General features: G+C 40.9%; 1 protein-coding gene across 8 annotated transcripts in view; it reads left to right on the top strand.

The window, feature by feature from the left end:
- Positions 1 to 20,820, top strand: part of enah (ENAH actin regulator) — a 144,043-nt gene that overhangs the window by 101,304 nt on the left and 21,919 nt on the right. For 7 of the 8 annotated variants that reach the window (XM_005746170.1, XM_005746169.1, XM_005746168.2 and 4 more), the window contains one exon: positions 7,667 to 7,739. In XM_005746170.1, coding sequence (XP_005746227.1) covers positions 7,667 to 7,739 — 73 coding nt within the window. Of the gene's footprint in view, positions 1 to 1,564; positions 1,784 to 7,666; positions 7,740 to 20,820 lie in introns of those variants that run through there. The other variant, XM_005746171.1, reaches the window with a different exon arrangement.

Here is a 20,820-nt window from a genome sequence, read left to right as displayed (position 1 = left end):
TACATCACCTTGGTTTAGTACCAGCTTAATTGTAGACTTGTAGTCCATGCTGCACCCCCGTCCTGTGCAGACCCTGACATCCTCAGGTCAGACGGTTGTCAGACTAGCGTTGCATTTCCAGCAAGCAAAACAGCTGTTTTAATCTTGTTTGCACAATTTCTCATCCATCATTCTGAGACTTCTGCCTCCAACACAATGGAAGAAAATAGCAGACTTACCTGTCTTTCAGTTACCTTGGTTCATAGCAGGGATGCAGCCGTACTGATGCTTGGCTGATACTGTCGTTGGTAAATGATCATTAAATGGCATTCACCAATAGAACTGAAAACAGTATCTTTTTTCCCTCAGACACAAAGTGTGTGAATAAATAGCAACAAAACATCATAAGCAAGTGCTTGGGGGGTAAATATTAATATCACTACTGACTAAGCCAAACTACTTTTAAACCTCGATGTTTCTGTCTGCCCAGAACTTTAATATGTACATTTCTGATCTTTATTTTTATTATGGGCTAACAAAGAATCTTCTAGTATATTGAAAGTGGTGTTTGGATTGTATTCAGACTGATGTCTGGAGAACTGAGACTGATGTTTATTCTACTCCAGGCTCAGACAACAGGCTATAAATACTTTTGTTTATCGATTATAAATATTATTTGGATGGTCTTTAGGGCTTGAGTGTGAGCTCGGTGTCCAGGAATTACATGGAGTCACCCTCCCTAGACAGTCGAAGCAGATGGCTGCCCTTCCCTGAGCCTGGTTTTTTCCTGTTAAAACTGAGTTTTTCCTTCCCACTGTCGCCAGGTGCTTGCTCAAAGAGGTCTTTCTAATTGTTACACTTTTTTCTGTGGCTAGTCCGTTTGAGAATTTCACAGAAGAAAATCCACTCTGTCTGTAGGTCTAGACATTATATGGTGTTCTAACTTGGGTGAACTAAGCCTTTCTGTTTGATGCCATTTCTTGTCATCTGAATGAATAATTTAGGTATTCTACATTTATGTGAAACGACAAACCGTGGAGTTTCAGTCCCTCTACATCTCCATGCACATGCTGGTAATGATATTGAGAGCAGCAGCATGTGTCCTTCTCTGTATCCAGTGCATAAATAATAGATTAGATCCAGGAAGTACAAACCGGTGGACCAACCCATCAGGTAGGGAATCCATCGTACCACATTACGTACACAACACCCGGTCTATTTCTTTTCCTTTGGCCTCTTTATCTTCCTTTTATGTCCCATCAGTTTCTTTCTACTCACTCTGAATCTCCAGCAGTTTTGCTCTCTCTCACTCCCTCTTATGCTCATCCCTCCCTCCTACTTTATATCCCTCCCTCCCCTCTTCCTTTTGTTTCCATCAATTCTAATCTGTTGGAGAACTGGCACAAAGAGAAACCACACCCAGCATTCCAGCATCATTTTTAAAGTTGCACCGTCCGGATATTGGGATATCAGGACATCAGACTGCAGAGAATAAAGAACTTGTGCCACTGCTATTTTATTAAAAGGAGTCTTCTTTTGACGGAACTTTTGCTCGTAAGCATCAGTCTGCGTTAGAAACCTCCCTCACTGTGGGCACTGCACAGCTAAGGCACAAGGAATTGACAGAGGAAACTCTGGAGAGCCCGAGCTATGGTTTTATATGTGACGTCCCAGGACTGTACAAGAGGAGCTGGCAGCAGGGTGGTAGTGACTCTGAGGCCTGGCAACGGTTCAGACGGGGCCTCACACGGACTGTGGCGCTACGTTTGCTGCCAGAGGAGGCCCACAATGACGCTGCCCTCATGTAGGTATACAGGAGTGATGGCCATCAGTGGCTACTGTACTTGTGTGTATCTGCAGGACATTTCAAGGTTGCTCAAGAAAAGTTACTTATCAGATTTGTGAGTGGATGGCAATTATAGATTTTCTGTTATCTCCTATAAACTATTATCTCCCTTGTACTCCTGCTGAGATGACACATTGCCAATACTCTTGTTTCCAAAAAAGTGTTTTAGACCTTGATGGTGATCTAATGATATACTGCTTTTTTTTTTTTGTCTTTGGCTTTACTTTTTTCTCTGCCTGTTTTCCCAGCCTTTCCCAAGTGCTGTTGTCTGGGGTCATTGGATCACTTCAGCTCTAAGGAGACGATCCATTTGACAAAAAGGGAGGCTGGCTGTGTTTTGAGAAAGCATTCCGAGCACCGGCAGGTTTGGCGTTTGCCTTCCTTGTGCTAAATAGTTAAATACTAAGATACAGTAATAAAAAGCTTGGTCTAATGAGAAAACGAGGCCTAAATGAGCGTCTGACCCGGTGATTTGATTTAAAGTCATCCCTCCTGAGCAGCTTTTGGGGCTGTTGCCCTGCTAGGCTGCTGTCTGAGTCTTGTCATTAGCACATAAGCTCTATTAGAGCAGACAGTAACACAATTACACCCACAGGCAGTGGAAGATGGAGACAAGGGACCATGTCAGCAGTTGCAGATATAGACTGCCTTCATTTGATAATATTTCAAGACTGGACTAGAAGGAAATCATCATGGTAATAAGATGAGATGATTTGGATCACAGTAGATGGATAGCTACATGCAGAGGTGGTAACAAAAAAAGTGCTCTGTATCAGTGTTGTTCAGATTTACTTTGTGCTGGGGATAATCGGTACACAATGTTGACGTTCAGGGATTAAAGTGTCTCTGAAGTGTTTTCTTTTTTTCTTTTTTTTTTAAGGCACTGTAGCTTTAAGAGCATTGTGTTTGTTATTTAAGTGCTAAGCTGCATCTATTTTCTGTGTTAGTTTTTGATATTCAGTTTTGGGATCCTGATGGTAACACACACAAACCATGTTAGCTTGTGCTAATCCTCCCCCCCTGTGATATTTATCAACAATCTAAGGACGCTCTGTGCTTTTTACATAAATCAGAATCTGAAGTCACAGCTTAGCCACTCTTTATAACTCCTGTAGTTATTTTCTCAAATATAAAATCAGGTGTCTTCTAAGTTTTAGAATCAACATTAGGTATTTATTATCATGCCAGTTTTCAGCTGAGCCTATCCAGGCATGTTACCTCTGAACAAATGACTTCCTGTAGAAGCCTCTTTCATTCAGTACATGGCTGCCAGCTCTCAGACTATTGCATTTATTACATAAATAAACAGGAGGAAAAGTCAAAATTGCCTGCTTTGTTTTCCAACTGAAGCGCTCAAGTTCCCACAGTAGCCCCGATGTAACTTGTTACCTGGAGAGGGCCATATTCTTGCTTCTTTTTTCTCCTTCTTCTTTTTACTGCAACAGCCACCATCAAAGAATGGATTACAGTTTTTAGCTAGTTTTATGGTAAATGGATGTATAAAGTTTGGTTAAAAAGTCCTTGTGTTTGCAGGTTTGCTAGCAGTCCTTCAGCTGTCTGTCTCTGCTCTGCATCTGTAAGGTTCTTGTATTTCTGTGTGTTTAGTCTTGTAATGGCGATTCTAAGTAATCCTCACAGAAACCTGCTCTCCAAAAATTAAGCACATGTTTTCGTCTTCATGTGTGATTTCAACAAATAAATATTTAGGAGTTGATCTGCATTTCTTGCTCAGGACTAGCAAACTCACATCTCTCATAAATACAGTGGTCCCTCTCTTTGATGCGGTTCACCTTTCGCAGCCTTGCTGTTTTGTGGATATTTTTTTTGATATTTTCCATGGGGTTTGTTTTTTTTTTTGTACACAAGGTACTGTAGCCCCAGTGCATCCATCTGGGTCTGCGTGAATACAGATCCATTTACCAGGGACTAAACTAGCAAAACATATCTGACTGATAAACTTGATAGTGAAGTTACTAATATAACTTCAGTTAGCCAATATAACAAATGGCTGCTGTTGTGATGGTGAATGGTTATGTGTCACTCTGTGTTAGCCTGTTTTAAATTCATGAATAAAAATAAGAGGTTCAAAAATTGGGGTGGTAGGGCGGTTAGCACTGTTGCCTCACAGCAAGAAAGTCCTGAGTTCAATTCCATCATCAGGCCAGGGCCTTTCTGTGTGGAGTTTGCATGTTCTCTCTGTGTTGGCGTGAATTCTCTCCAGGTACTCCGGCTTCCTCACACAGTCCAAAGACATGCAGTTAGTGGGGTTAGGTTAATTGGTAACTCTAAATTGCCCATAAGTGTAAATATGAGAGCGTATGATTGTCTGTGTCTATGTGTAGATGACAGGGTGTGGTAGCATTAGCTAGCTGAGCCGAGGTTAAAGGTTTCTTCTTTTTCTTTGGTAATAAACTGGCACCAGATAAATGCTAAAATCTTGGGGTGTCACCAAAACGTGTCACCATGCTAAGTTTTCTTTCAAACAAATAATTTTTAAATTGGAATCTACATATCTCATTTCTGAGTGCGTAAATAAAGACTAGACTCTCTATAATTTATCCAGCTATTGAAATCCTGTAGTAAAACCAGTGTTTCCTCACAAATATGAAAGCTAAATTGGAAGATTTAGAAATTTAAAAAATTCAAATGCCTAATGGAATTTAATGAAAAATAAAACTTTCTCAATCAACTTACAAAAAGGTAACAAAAACAGTGTCGTAAATATCAGATAACTTGGATGTAGGTGAATATATCAGTGTTACGTGTTGTGACAGTGCAGGGTTCAAACAAATAACTGAGTACATTTGTACTTCCAAAGCAAAGGGGTTCCCTGAAGGCAGCAGTTTTCCCCAGATAGACGCGGCTCTCCATCACAACACACAAACTGCACAGGAGCATCTCATGATAATTTGAACCAGAGCCCAAGGCACTGGCACATTCTGCACATTTCCCACATCCCATCCAGTTGAGCACCCCAAAGGATTTTGTCCATGCCCACAGTCTTCCACTTGGGTGTTTGTGGCAATCCAAGCTTCTACTGCAGCACCCTGAGGTGTCTTTGGGAGAACACTCACATAAAATTATGTGAATGATCTGAACTGCGTTCTGGGCCATCTCTTGCGGACAGCTTTTTTTCTTTTCTTTTCTTTTTTTTTTGCCTCCATTGTCTTTTTTGTGTTTTTTGCTTTCTGGAAAATGGAAAAAATGAATCAAGCTGAAGGGTCACAGTTTTGATTTAACGTCTTAAAATGGTCCAGAAGTGTTTAGTAGATGGCCTTGAAGGAGAGATCAGTCATATTTTAATCAAGTAGGTTTTTTGTTTTTTATGTTATGGACCTGTCCTCAAAACAAACAGCTAGTATTTACGACTGATAAATGAAGGCCTTAATGGCACCACGCTGACTCATACCTCCCCTTTTAACTCGATAATCTGTATTCCAAATATTTGGCTATTTCTGCTTGGATACTCTTTTGTCAAGTGGCCTTTTATGGTGATAGAAAATCCTTCACCATTTCTTGCAGATGACCTAAAAGTCTGAAATTGAACAAAAAATGCTGAGATAAGGCAAGTGGAAGAAAAGGAAGTAACATAAAGAGAGCTGTTGTTCCTGTGCTCTGATTGCTTTGACACAGACGTGGCAAACCTCGTATTCTCCCCTTGTGGGAAAAGTAGCTGCTGTCAATACCAATGGCAGTGTTAAGTAGAGGCAATGTGTGTGAGCACGTTGGTATTCAGATGCAGTCATGAGCCTGGTTGCAGCCCAGATTCAGCCCCTTTTATCTTTCTGTCTCGGTCTGTTGATACGGTCAGGACTTGGCTGAATACTAATTACACTCAAATCTGCTCCGTGCAGATCCAGAAGCTTCTCATTGCTGTGTGTGTTTTATGTACACAGCACCACTTTGGTCCTTCTGACTAATGCCCCTCTTTAGGTAAAAGTTAGCTCATTAGTGAGTGTAAAGTACACAGAGCTGTCAGTGTTTCACTCATGCAGGATTTGTTTTACTTTTTTTTTCTTTTTTTTTTTTTTATATTAAACAACAATTAAAAAATGTTCTATTTTCTACTCTCAGATCTGCATGAAGTCACAGAGAGGCCATCATTTGGCCATTTCAGGCACACAGCTATGGCTCTGGGCACAGAAGACCCACCTACTTCCCATTTATAAGGGGCAGCCAATCAGACAAAACCTGCTTGCAATTGCAGATGCTGCATATTGTGTTCACAGCTCCCTGCCTGTGGGGGATGCTGTTCATTTTCTTCTGCATTTTATTAATATTGAAGTTTTTGGTGGCCGACGGCCATTGGTGTTAGACTGGAGATGGGATCTAACAAGACCGGCTTGCTTATTCCAATCAGACCTTTTTCTGTGTTGTTGTTGTGTGAACAGATGTTTACTGTCTAGAAGAGCTAGATTACTCATTTTGTACAAATCATAAATATCTTCTTTGAAAAAAGCAGTCCTTGTAGTTATAAAGATTTAGCCTTTTTGGTTAATAGCTTTCTTTTCTCCTGTTTAGGTGCTGATGTTACCCCTCAAAAGATCAATAATAGTCAAACTGGTCCTTCCTTGCAGGAATCATATTTGTGATGCTCTACGTTTTCCCCCCAGCCGCGTCGTAATATGGTTGACCCATGGTGCTGCACTGATATTGAGTCATTTTAAAATTACCGCAGATCATTTCAAACTGTATTTGTAATGTAACACTTACAAGAATAAAAGCATGATAGGTCACTGTCAGACAGACTTGGCAGATTCTCAGAAAATTGTGTTTATCTTCAGTTCGGCTCGCATGATTCTGACTAGTTCCTATTGCTTTGTCTGTATACAAAACACACAAACACACACTCTCACACACACCTGCTGTACCTGCTTGGTTATAAAAATGGCTGATAAAAGAGAAAAGTGGGTAATATGGTGGCGATTGTTCTCTGAATGACTGGAAACTTGTAGTATTTGGTACACACTAATATGGATACATGACGGTTTCTGTTCAGAAGGTTTTGAGCTTTTATAAAAATGACTGGATGTTCTAAATTCAGTGTTTCAAATGAAACAGGGCTAATTCTGTGATTTCCACCATCTACACTTTGAATTTACTTCATTGCAGAAACTCATATCATTGTTTATTACTTTTATTTTAAGCTTAAAGTACCTGTTATTTTTCACACTGCTCTTTATTGTGATGATGTTTCCTTTGGAAAAACAAACAAAAAAAACTAACTGGACACACTGAAAGCTCAAAGCCCCCCTGGGAGTCTGAGATGCATCTCAGTTAACAAAAGAAAGGGAGAACTGCTCTGCATCCAAATGTTCCTACAGGAAGAGGGTGGGGTGGTGGCATGACTTGAACCTGGAGTGTAGCAGATGTATGTGGAAGCACTGAGTGTTTGCGTGTTTGGATCAAATATGAAACGTGAGCGTGTTAAAGATTCCACAAAGCCTTTTGGTGCTAGTTTTGTTTTTTCTTCGTGGTGCTGCTTTTTCTCTTTCTTCTCTCAGACCTGGCGCTTCAGTCCAGCTCCGAGTATTTACCTCCCTTTCTTAGCAAATAACAAGTGTCTGCCAGAAATGGCTTTACAGGACATGAAGCCACCAGAGAGCTACAGAAGCCAGATAAACTGCAGATATTTTGCCAGATAATTTGGTTACTATGGCAACCAGGAGAATCTCCCCGCTTTCACTATGAACTGCTCTGAGCAGCTCTTTGCACAGGTTACCTTAAAAACCTTGTATTTTGATAGGTCAGAGGCTTTGACTGGAACAATGATCATGTGAGCTAAATGTCTAACAGTTGCCGTATGTGTGTGTGCGTGTGTGTGTGTGTTGCCCTCTACAGGTCCTACGTTGCCCAGACAGGGCCCCCAGGTTCAGAATGGTCCCACACCAGAGGAGATGGACCTGCAGAGGAGGTAAGGACTACTTTTCATGCTTAAAGTCTGTCATAATGCAGGGTCCAACACTAAGTAATGCATTACATATCATGTATTGAAATAAGTAATACATGATATTAATCGCTACCTGGCGAGTACTTCTTCACACTACTTGTTACATTACTTTTGTGTTACACTGTACCATGGCATGGAATATAATGGCACATAATTACCAGTAATGATATAAACCAGCGGTCCCCAACCCCGGTCCGTGAGTCGTTTGAAATTTATGATTTTTAGGGTTTTTATCATGATTTTTTTTTTTCGTTAACTCCCTTTTCCTGGGTCTTTTCCCTTGTGTTATGAGTAAATCTTTTGTTTTTTTGGTACTGGTACTGATTTTGTTGTATTTATCCGTGACACCTCAAGCCCAGTTCGTGAAAATATTGCCTGACATAAACCGGTACGTGGCGCAAAAAAGGTCGGGGACTGCTGATATAAGCCTAAAGCTTATATTCCCACATGCTGACACATGTCCCTGTCCTAATGAGGATGCACACAGGATCTTTGTCAACAAAGTTGTAAACCAGGTCCTATTCCTGCTGTAGGAACAGGACAGGTAGAAATGGATGCTACAACACTAACCACTGCTTTTGTTACCTGTTGAAGATCAGGCTTTGGCTGCTTTGCTGCTTCTAACTTTGTTTTAGCATGTTAGCATGCTGTCTGTGCAGATGCTTGTAAATAGAATTAATGTTGTGTTAGCAGAAGAAGACCGTTGTTTCTGGTCTGACCACACTTTACTGCACCAAACATAATTTTCCTTTCTCAACTCATCGCTTTACTACGTTCCTCCTCCCTGCACTCTAAATCCAGTAATCAGATTAGTTACTGCTACGTCTTCATTGTTGTTGGCTTTCGGCTGCTCCCTTCAGAGGGAGCCACAACAGATAATCTGCCTCCATCTCAACGTATCCCAGCAACCCTCTACATGTCCTCCTTCACTACATCCATCCTGTGGTCTTCCTGTTTTCCTCCTGATTGGCAGCTCCATCTGCGCCATCCTTTTGCCTATATTATCCAGACTCCCTCCTCCTGCACATGTCCAAACTATCTCACCTAGCCTCTCTAACAGTAGCTCCAAGTTTCTGAACCCGATCTGTCCCTCTGACATGCTCATTTCTAATTGTGTCCATCTTGTTCACACTCAGTAAAAATCCTAACATTTACACTTTGCCACTTTTAGTTTTCCTTCTTTCTCTTTGGTGAGGTCTCACTACCATCTGTCACAGATCACCTCTGACACCAATGTCCACTCTGCCTGCACTCTCTTCTTCTCCTCATACTGATCAAGCCATTATGTCGTTACTTTGTTACAGAAGTTATTGAATAATCTGTATGATTGATATTGAAGGACATACCATGCATTTTTATGCACACAGTGGTGATTATTTCATAAGTTAAGTTTGTAAGGCCCTGGTTAATGCCTAGAACAATGATAAAGCAAGGTGGGAATTAGAACAGACCTTCTTGTGATTGAGTCACTTCTGTTTGAGCGTGCAATGCGATGGCAAATCAAGAAAATAAAATAAGATTATTCATCAGTGGGTGAGGTCCATCTTTTAGATACAGTCTGTGGGAACAGTTTAAAGCCGAGGGCCAAATTTAAGTATAAACAAATGGTAAAATAGTAGCTATGCTCAGAGATTGGGCTGTATTATTGTTTTAAAATGATTAACGGCAGAGAATAACAATTGTCATCTTTATGTGCTTAGTGACACCAGCAAAGCTCAGCTGTAACATAAGGCCTCTGAATGCTGTGGATATACAGTCTTATGCGCGCATACACTCAAACAAAACCTTGTTTTTCTTCTCCATACAAGGCCACTTGTTCTTGAGGTAATATAGAAACCATGGAACAGCTACACACACAGTTACATGGATACACACCGGGCTGCATTAATGGAGCACAGCTGTTGGCTAAGGTTCAGAACCTGTTCAGCACTCTCACAGGCAGAGCAATTCTTGAGACGCCTTGGCTGTCTTAATAGTTTTGTCTTAATGCGCCACATGAGTCAACCAACAACACCTTATTACAACTACGTGGAGTTAACAGTGAAGTGAGAAATAAATAGGGGCATCAAAGTGAAATGTGTAACACTTGAAACATGATCAATCCAGGTGTTCAAGCACATTGCAAATGTGATGATTCTCCAAATAACCAAACTCCAATCCTGCTGAACACGTCATTATTTTAAAGTATTGTGTACTGCGAGACAGTGAAGGCATTGAGTAAATGTGGGTTTTGGCTGAACTGGGGTCTTTGTTTTGGGGTTTTGTTTTGTTTTTGTTTGTTTATTTGTTTGTTTGTTTGTTTTTTGGGGGGGGGGATTTCGTAATTTGATTAGAACGGTGTTGCATTTGTGCTTCTGGCATAGACTACTTAGACTGTTTACATGCACCTTTTTAACCGGCTGCCACAGCAAGTCCAGTAATGCTTAAGACAGATTTTTCCAACATACTGCAAAATCATCTTTGCATTCCTGCAAAATTCAAAGGGAACTTAGACTTGCAGACACATGCAAAATGCAATATTCTATATGGTGTTTTTGACATGGCCACCCACCAAACTTCTTCCCATAGTGGAAGGAAACATTAGATTACTTGTTTTAGTTTATCTCATTATTAGAAATAAATGGAAAAGTGCAGTGATTTCTGTGAAAGTGGGCCTCAGTACTTCTAATTGTGTTGGAGGGGAACTTGAATCTGGCAGCTGGCGTCCCCTCCATTTCTTCTTGCTTTTTTTCCTACTTCCCTATTGCTTTTCTCTTTTACCGTTTTGTCTCTGCCTGCTGTCATCGATCTCTTCCTTCTTACCTTCCCTTCCATGCTCTTGTTCCCAGTTCCAGTCACATTCCACACTTAGCAGCAGATGACAGACAGGCAGGAAGTGAAAACGTGACGGAGGTCATCTTGTGATACAGAGGCTACTGTCAAGCCCGTGGAAGAGTGTGCAAAGGATGTGTGGATCAAAGAGAACATAGGTTGAGAAAAGCGAGGGGGTCGGTGACGGGAGAAGAGGCGATGTGAGGAGAGTAGTGTAAAAATTAAATGCGCATTAGTACTAACCTTTCTGCTTTATTAAAAGAAACACAAACTCACTGCAAGCTTTGGACTCTTGAGTTTACAAATATTACTTTTTGAACAACAGATGGCTGTCTTACATCCCCTCATTACACCACTCTCTGTGATCCAGCTGGTTTTGTTGACTGTTTATTGGAACATCTGTGAAACGGTCATCATGGGATTTTAATTTGTAGGGTCAGTTTGTAGTGTTTGCTGATCTGACCAAACTGTCCAACACGTGAATTCAGTCTTGGCTGTGTTTACCTCCACTGTACATCCTGCCTACTTCAGCTAATCACTCGAAAGGTTTGTGGTTTTCATCTGACTGTAGACACACCCGTAGTTAATCCATGGCAATCTAAAAGCCATTTTTGAGCCTTTTAATTCTAAATTTTCTAAACTTCAGCGGGTAGCTTGTGTTGCTGTGGGATCAACTATGGCTCATATTCATAGCCAAGGCTCTACATCAGGAAGACTGATGTGGTTTCAGACAGTATTTTAGCAATGCTAGAGAGCTATGGCCACCTAAAATTAGGTAAAGTTAAGGACATGTGGTGTCATGGTGGTGTAGTGGTTGGCACTGTCACCTGACATTAATGCCAGAGGATGTTTGACTGATAAACTGTAGTTATCAAGTTGCAGCGCACTGATAACTGATGACTCTTGCAGCACTTGCGACCACTAGGGCTGCCACAAACGACTATTTAATAGTCGACTAGTCACAAATTATTTTTGCGATTAGTCAACTAATCGGATCATGCATGCATACAGCTTATTGCATCAGCGTGCATCTGCGCTTATATAACTATCATTAGCTTACAGCTTGAAGTGTTTAAGGTATGTGCTAACTAAAAATAAAGACAAGATGATAGTTTATTAAACTTTTAATGAATTTTGCAGATTGTCTCAGTGGACTTTAATAAACTCAGCTGTCTGCTCCTTGCTATCTAAAATATAACAGGACACTGGAGTAAATTCTCTACCATCTCACACTTTTGTTTAATCAGTTTTCTGTTTGACGTTTATTCAGCTATGTGAAAACTGTAACTTTAATCTCAGCCAAACAAATTTACTCAGGAACAAATAAAACACTGAAAAAAGCCAAACAACAACAGTTTTCAGTTATCTAAGTTATCTCGCAGGCTCTAGTGAGCCTTGAACCCTGTCTAGATGTCTCCGAAAACGTAGGAGCACTTTTACAAATATGTGATGTCTTGATAAACTGGGCAGATATTTGAAGTTTACACACCTACATTCTCGCCTGAAAATATGTTAAAAGTTTATTTTGTGACCCCAGAAAGAGTAATAAGATTAAAATTAAAACTAAGTAGCTGCCACCATTGTTGGAAACTGGAATTGGCTGAGCCGTGCTATGAATTCTGGGATAGGTTGGGCCACAAAGGATATGCCCGACCCATCCTTCAAATCTGGGAATTGCAGAAGTCTTCGAATTTGGAAAGCCTTCGTTGCGTCGCTGTAACGTAATCGGCCCTCAAATGTGGCCTCCGAAGGATGCGGCCCCTGAATTTGGACACAGCTATGATACTGGAGTTGCTTCTTCTTCTTCGGGGTTTAACGGCAGCTGGCATCCTTGTACATGGAGTGCTGCCATCTTCTGTTTCAATCCATTATTACACTCTTAAATCCTACTACTTATTCCTGCGTCTTTCAGGATCTCACGAGGCTTTAAACGACGTGTCGACTATTAAATTTGTCATTGACGTAATCGTGACTAGTCGACTAATCGTGGCAGCCCTAGCAACCAGGCTCTAACTTTATATCTTTGGTCTGTGGTCAGGAGTTGCTGTGTTTCTTAAACTTTTCCACTTTTTAATAAAACCACTTACACTTGATTGCAGAAGGGAGGGGTTTTTGAGGGAACAAATGTCACAAACAGCCTCAGTGGTGTCCTATTTCAATAACAGGCTTTAACTCATTGAGCTCTATACTGTGCATTTGGAAAGTATTCACAACTTTTCACTTCTTCCACATTAGGAAACCGCCTCTGCTGCTTCCCTTGACTACTGGCTGTAACTTTGATAAGGTGGCCAAGTTCACATCTCAAAAACTGCTCAACATTTGTAATCCTAGCAGGAAGTTTACTGACATTTTGATGCAGATTAATCACAGAGGTTCTGTCTCTTATTCTACTGGTAGACTAACTTGATAGGCCAGCATCTTACAGCATTATTAAGGAAACACTTCTGGGTCTAGTTCGGGGTCAGGTTATGCCAAAGAAGAGCTAGCATAGCATCAGACTATAGCTAAAGTAGCTGAAGAGAGAGCTAGTGTTTCACCACCTTCAGTCTTTCATCTTTCACTCCCTGTTTGTAATTTATCTTATTTTTAATCTTTATTGGGAAGCACTTAAACAAAAATAATAACCTGGAGAAATAAATCCACTCATAAGTTTCACTGACATTTATTTTATGTTGTCTTATAAGTTGTCTTTGACACCTTTGTCTCATCCAGCCTGTTTCATGTCTGTTATGAATAATTGCAGACACTATCATCAAAGGAGCTAATATTTAATTTCAGTTTGCTCTCTGCTGTTCATCAGGAATCATTCAGCCTTGTGCTGTGTGAAGGATAGAGATTGGGAGTGAATAAAGAAATTGAGAGTGTGGATATACTGAAATTGTCTTTCCCCCTCTCCAAATTCCTCTCTGCCTCATTTTGAGATCCACCTCGTTCCTCAGTTAACCACACATGTTCATTCAGACTCATTCCATACTCATCAGTGTGGCTTTGTCTTGCTCACTTGTGGGTCTCTGCTCTGTGTGAGAAGCAAACACTGAGATCCTTCTACTGTGGAAAGGCCAGAATATCCAAACATCTCTGTGATGGGATTTTCCACTGAGTCACATGATAGGAGGGGAAAATGATGCACGTTTCCCTGTTTGTCGGTCCCCCCCCTTAGTATTCCTCCTTTTCATGAATACATAGATGAATGAAAGCAAGCAGACAATGCCACTTCAGGAGTGAGTGATTTGTTGCATGTATTCATTCTGCAGCTAAGGGAAAAAGTGAAGCTGAACCACCTGTTCAGAAATGCAGGGTACTACCCTCAGATTAAAAAGACACGAGCTGGAAATAATAGGCTGTGTTATAAATAGCCGTGTGCTGTGTGGGTGCAAGCGAGTGTGTCGGGGGAGAGAGCGAAAGAGGAAATGTGTTGCATCGCCTTGAATGAAAGAGAGGATGGAAGTATGGGAGAGGATAAAGATGCATGTGTGTTTTTGCTCAGGTTCTGTTAGCTGTTAGCGAAGGAGCTCGAAGGTAAGAGCACAGCAGCTGCTGGTGGAAACGAGCGCTCTCACAAACCTGTGCTGATATCCGTAGATATTCTCAAATGACAGTGCTGGATATTAATCCACACTCTTTGCATGCAAGCACACACTCAAAACTCAAAGACCGATTGCTTTGATAGCAGGGTTGGGCTCTTTTATCAGTGGGTCACATGACACATCGAGTGTGTCTATGTGTATATTGCACATTTGGACTAGATTCTTCATAGAGTAGGTCCATATGGTCCATCTGGGCTCCTGTCCATTCAGACAACACTTCCTTGTCCTGTGAGCCAATCAAGCAAGCCGCTGACTCCAGCTGGCCAGCAGATTTTGCCAGACTTGAGTGTCCCAGGAGTTTCAGTGCAGTTGTCACTTTGTGCAGTGACAAAAGCCAGATTGTGACATCATTTTCAGCTCGATGTTTAAACACCCGAATGTCTTAAAGCCACAGATTGAAATATTCATACAATATTTCAGTATGAAGGACTGTACAGATAAATATTTCGAGTGTTACAGCCAGTGGATAAAATCACTCGTCATTCAGGATGAAGTAAAACAAAAATAAATCATCTGAAACAGGCGGTGTTCTTCTGCTCGGACAGATTGTGCTGACGTTACACAGATGTGGTTAAGGTTCTCTTTACAGATAACTGTGTTATACATAATACATATAATACAGTGTTAAATGAACACTGACATTTTTCTGTTAATTCGCTCTCAGTTTAGCTTTATTTAGTTATTCTGTATCTGATTAAAGCTGACAGAATGTGAGCTTCTTTGTTTTCCAGTATTCTGGGACATAATGAAACGTCTCCCTCTCTGGATAACCACTATAGTCAATAATAAAAACTTGACATGGTTTAACAAGAATATAGAAGTGGCAGGAGAAGCCCTCATTCTGTTGGCTTCTTCTCCTCACATTGTTAAAGTGGACCTATTATGCTGTAAAAATGGGAGCTTGTGACGGCCCTAAATGCTGCTTCAAAAAGTGTCGCTCTCAGCGAGCTGTGTCGCAGACTTAATTCATTACTAAGGTATTCGGTTAATAGTCACTCAGTTACTGTCCGTTAGAGCTTGCTGGAAATACAGAAATGGTGTGTAATGATTGTGTGATGGGCTGGTGTGGAAGAGCCTCCACGCTGCGACTGCTATAGGGACTCCTGTCCAATACTGATGAAGCTGAACATGATGGTGACTCAAACTTTTTCTTTCACTTTAGACTGATTTGTTTTTGACCTATACTACTTTCCCACCATATATACTTCTTTATTTATTTAGTTTTAGTTCATCAAGAGTAGTCTTTAGAATTTTTTTTAATACTTCTTGCCTAACTAAAAATATTAACTCCTATTGAGAACATTTGCAGCTCTTTGATCCTTACAGCCTACTGCAGATCCTGTTCTATCGCTGTTTGCATTGTGCCTGTGCAGCTCTCTCCCTCTGTTTCATGCCTCTCAGTTTTGACTGTAAGCCTTTTGATGTTTTCAATATCATCCCAAATCCTTCCCGACTTCCTGAGTATCTCAAAGTTTTTGCAAAGACGAAAGGAACGTGTGTGCATATGCATGTACGTGCATGCCGAGATTCAGGCCGCGCCACCGCCCACACTTGCATAGCAACGGTTTCCCAGCAACGCTTGTCACGAGGCGAGTGAGACGCCAGTTAAACGGTGCACGAGGCTTTTCACAGCTTTGAATCCTGTGACATTTCCCTGCGAGGTATAGAGGGATGCGGAGGGAAGGGGAGCTCGTTTTTTGATTCATCCACTGGAGACAGGAAATAATAAGACAGCACTGTATAGAAAGGGGAATTTAATGTGGTAGTTGTTACATCGGTTTCCTGGAAGTGACGACATACTCTGCTTTATTAAACGCTGTCAGTTCCAGAATGGAATTCCATAAAAGATTTCTGGAAAAGAGAAAACATGCTGAACTCTGCCTCCTAGACAGAAAACTGTAAAAACTTTGGAAAGATTTTTTTTGAACCACACAAAGTATGCAAACTGCTATTCCCCAACGGTCACTTGAAGCTTGCTCCAAAATCACATCAGTCCTGATAGACTCCATGTTTAAAAATGCCCGACTTCAGTCATGACCATAACTTGTTTAATCTGGTAAATAAAAGAGTTAAAGTTGTTTGGGGTGTAAATCACCCATTTAAATTTCATTAGAACTGTGTGTGACTGTTTTGACTGGCAGGTAATGCCTGTTATCCACAGCCAATCAGAGGCACTAAACTGAACCTGTCACTGTGTTTGTGCTGTTTGGATGGTTTTAATGGAATTCCATCCATCTATTCACCTCTGCTTATGAGGAGGAAATTTCACACATTAGAATATGAGCTGAATGGATAGATGTGCTTTTTGATACATTTTGTGAAACTATTTACAGTGGAGTGGAGCAATTAAAGAATTTATGGAATGACAACTAAACCGGAAACAGAAGTTATTAGTTTCTAAAGTAAAATTTTACATTTGCAAAGGTTAATTGTAAACTGGCCCAGATTCACAGGCTGCTTTATATTATGGATTTATTTCCATTAACAGACACTGACTGTGTATCAGTATTAACAGGAATTTCACTAGGCTCATTTCTCCGTCCATAAAAGCGTTTGTGACAAAGCTATTTCCTCATCTGTTGCTATTAATGAAAGAGTGTGAGTGTGCTTGAAGTTCCGGCTGTGGGAGAAGTTGCTCTCACTGAACAGGAATGTGCTTATTATTATCACATGACATCAGCTGAAAGGCTACACTGTGTCATAACCTCAAAGGTGTCCCCCTGACAGACTACAGGCGCTCTGCTCCCTCCCGTACACAGATACAAGAGAACACACATTTAACCACATTCACACTCTTCATGACCACGTCTCTCCAGATGGGATATTTTAAGTTGGTGTGCTCACTGTGTAGGAATGTCATGATCTCCCTCTTAGAAGAATGCTGTGTGCGTGTGTTACGTTCATAAATTTTAGCATTTGTGTATACGTTTGTCCAGCTGCTGGCACACTACTACTTATCGCACTTAGACAAAGGGATGGCCCTGCACTGAAACCTGTATGTTCAGGCTGGAGACCTGAAACGTCAAATTCATGATTCCCATGTCCTTTTCTGGGCAAAAAGTTGCACCAGTCAAGAGTGTGAATATCCTCTGAGCCTAAAGACATTCATCAACACCAGCAGAGGCATTTAACTACAACAAAACAAACTCCAACCCTGACAGCAGAGCTGAGATTGCCTCTTCGCTCTAATTAGAACTGATTCAGCAAGTACACCTCCGTCACCAGAGGGAGAGCACACAAGACAAATTACACTATCTCTAGGAGTTCATGTTTCTTTGTCAGAATGTACCCCTACAACAAAAGTCCCTGTGGGAACACAGTTCTGTAGCATAGATGCTACTAGTCTGCTTTTATTTTCTCTCATATATACAGCACTGTGCAAAGGTCTTGAGACACCCTTCAATGGGAACGTTTTGTTAAAAATGTGTAAAAATACAACTGTAAGCGCAGCAGCCCCACCCACCTGCAGTTCAAACCTTCTGTTTGTAGGGTCAGTTAATCAGAATTTCAGTGAGGGATCTGAAATTCAACCAGCTAAATCGGGATTTGTCTAGACTGTGATTTATGCCAAGCTATTCTCTACTATCCCAGAATAAAAATATAGAGCTCGAAATGAGTTTAAGAAGTTTTAAAAGAGGCTGAAAGGTAAAATGTTGGCTATGAATATTCTTACTTCTAATTTGGAACTTGTCCCTTGATAAAGATAACCTTTATTATGCTGCACATTGTCCCGACAGTTGGTGTACTCTCCAGTGAATCACCTAGTCTCTTTAGCTTACAGTCTTGGGAGAGGCTAGCAGTGTGGAAACTTGCTGCACAAACTTGCTGCACTGGATCACCTCCAGTATTGGGAAAAGTTCAAGACTTGTTTTTTGTTTTTTTTAAACCACTGTGCTTGGATTCAGTGATTGGTTGGTGTAAATTTTTTAACACTCCATTTGCTGTAACTTAACTAATATCTAATATAAAACATGTAGATTTTGAGGTATGGTTCTGTATGATGTAATTTACAATTTTAGATGTAATTCTGACAGAAATGGAGTGAAATAATACACAAAACAACTTCATCTTAAATAACTTGTGGTTGTTACTAATAACACATGATGTGAGCAGTGTTTTTGGGAGAACCATTGTAAATCTAATTCTTAGCAGTTGAACACAGTAGTTACCAGTGGATAAGGGCTCCAAGGACCCACTACAGAAGGTCTTTGAACTGTTATAATCAGTCCTGCTAGTGGGTAGCATCACTGCCAGGCTGTTCATGTTCTGACCATCAGGCAGTGTTTTGGTTTAATCTCTAGGACCAGATGGAATTAAATCTTGCAAACTATTAAATTATCATGAAGCTTTAGGAGTGACCCGTAGGTGTTTTCATGTGTACCCACAAACATCTCAACAGCAGCTGATTGGAGCAGTCATCTTTTCACAGAGGATTATTTCTGCACTTTCCCTGTCTGAGTAATAAAGCACATATGGATTTAGAACAGAGAAAGGCTTTAAGATAACTTCCAACATTGCTGGTTGACAAATTGCACCAGGTGCCTACTTCCCTGCTAACATTTTGCTGCTAGCACTTTGACCATCATCACACAGAAAATTGCAAAATGAATGAAAAACGTGGACCTCTTCCTGATGAAACTTCTTTTACTGCCGTCAACCATGACATCATGAGTTATTTTTAATCCCGAAGATATTCTGATGCTGTTGCAGCGCTGAGGATCCCACAGGGACTAATTTGCCATCAGTGTAGATTATTGTAGATCTGGAAAGCCTCCAGAGAAGACTGAAATCCTCAGAGACATGGCTGTGCTGCACTTTCATTGGCCATGAATCCAGGTTTGCTCCGTTTTTCTGTAATTACATCAATGCACAACTGAGACACCGTGAGAACTGGGACGGTTTAAGTGTGTGAGTGACAGGCAGACAAGGAAGTTAAGGAGGGAGCAACCTTCCATGGGCTCGCTTTCTTCCACCTTTTCCTTCTATCATTCTTTTCTCTCCATCTTTCCATCCTTTGGTGTTTTCTGTCTCTCTGCTAGTGGAAAATGGGAGAAAGCCATGTTTCATTCATACCACTGCTGAAGGAAGAGATTTTACTTTGATCTTTTCACCTCTTTGCTCTTTTACTGATCAGGCTAATCCTAGTAAGGTGCTGAAGAGCTCTGCAGGCACATCACAGCCAAACTGAGACTGAGTACTACTTGAGGTCTGAATCAGTCATAATGAAGCCAAACACTGAAATCATTCACCTGTTAACTCTTCTCTGTATCATAGATCACAGCTGTCTGGATCAAGCTTCTAAATTACCAGCAATAAAACTGAGCGTGCAGCGTTAGTTCATGCAGGCTGCAAAGTTGAGCTCAGTTGACTTTGCAGCTAGTAATGCAGTCAGTTGCCTCATATAGGTTGGTGGTGGTTCGGGATGTAGAGCAGGTTATGTAAGGGTCGAGTCCTTAAGTTTGCATGTCTGTGCTACCAGGAGAGATACTAATTGTTCCCAATGCATCTGGGTGTGTGTGGGCGTGCCTGTGAGTACATAAGATGTGGTGAAAGTACATAACACAAAGCTCTGCATCACCATATTTGAGAGAATGTAACTTCTACTTTAAAAGCTATTTAACATCTGCAAGCTGCTTTGCAACCCACCTTCACCCCCAGCGCCTGACTTCATTCATTGCTGACATACATATCTGTTGTCATTGACTGCTGCTCTCTGGATCTTATGCTTTCCACATACACTCATTGTCCGCTTGTGTAAGTATCTCTTGATGGTACTGGGATGGAAGCCCTTGTGACTTCAAAACTGATTCAGTATTTGATGCCATAGATTAAACAAGGCGATGGGATCAGAGATCTTGGTCCACACTGACATTATGGCATCACACAATTGCTGCTAATTTGTCAGCTGCACATCAGTGAATATTAAGTGTGAGACATGCTTCTACATACCTTTGATTGGGGGGGGGAGTGGTTATTTCAGTTACTGTTGCTTTCTTATTAGCTCAGAGTACTCTGGCTTTTCTCCTCTGACATCAGCCAGCCGTTTTTACCCACAGAACACTTAAATCACAGTTCTGCCACATTCAGATGCTCACGTTGAACTTCTGATGGTTGTCTTAACCATCTCAGCATGCCTAAATGAGTTGCTGCCAGTTGATTGGCTAATTTGATATTTGCATTAATGAACAGTTGAACAGATATATTTAACAAAGTGACGAGTGAGTGTGTAAGCACAGAAGAGTGGGTAAGTCCCAGAAGAGAGCTGTGCTGTCACATTTAAATTACTTTCAGTTGTCTTTTGACTGTAGTGATCCCAGGTAAGCTTCCACTGTGAACAGTTGTTAATTCGGTCTGTCATATTATGTAGAAGGTGAATCTGGTCTCATTTTATACCTTACCTGGGAAGCTGTGCAGAATTCAAAATCTGCAGTTTAAAATTAAAAGGGTAAATATAGGATTTGAAACAGGTGTTAGGTCGGTCACCCTTTTCTTGTTATAGTAACTGAAGTCACCTGCTTGCCTTGGCTTAGAAGTGAACAATCAACATATATACTGTGTGAGAGCACAAATCCAAACCTTCCTCCGTGTGTGTGTGTGTGTGTGTGTGTGTGTGTGTGTGTGTGTGTGTGTGTGTGTGTGTGTGTGTT

Source organism: Pundamilia nyererei, unplaced genomic scaffold (genome assembly GCF_000239375.1).
Source record: "Pundamilia nyererei isolate P.nyererei 1_Seehausen unplaced genomic scaffold, PunNye1.0 scaffold00174, whole genome shotgun sequence".
NCBI lineage: Eukaryota > Metazoa > Chordata > Actinopteri > Cichliformes > Cichlidae > Pundamilia > Pundamilia nyererei.
This window is presented reverse-complemented; position numbering and strand designations above follow the sequence as displayed.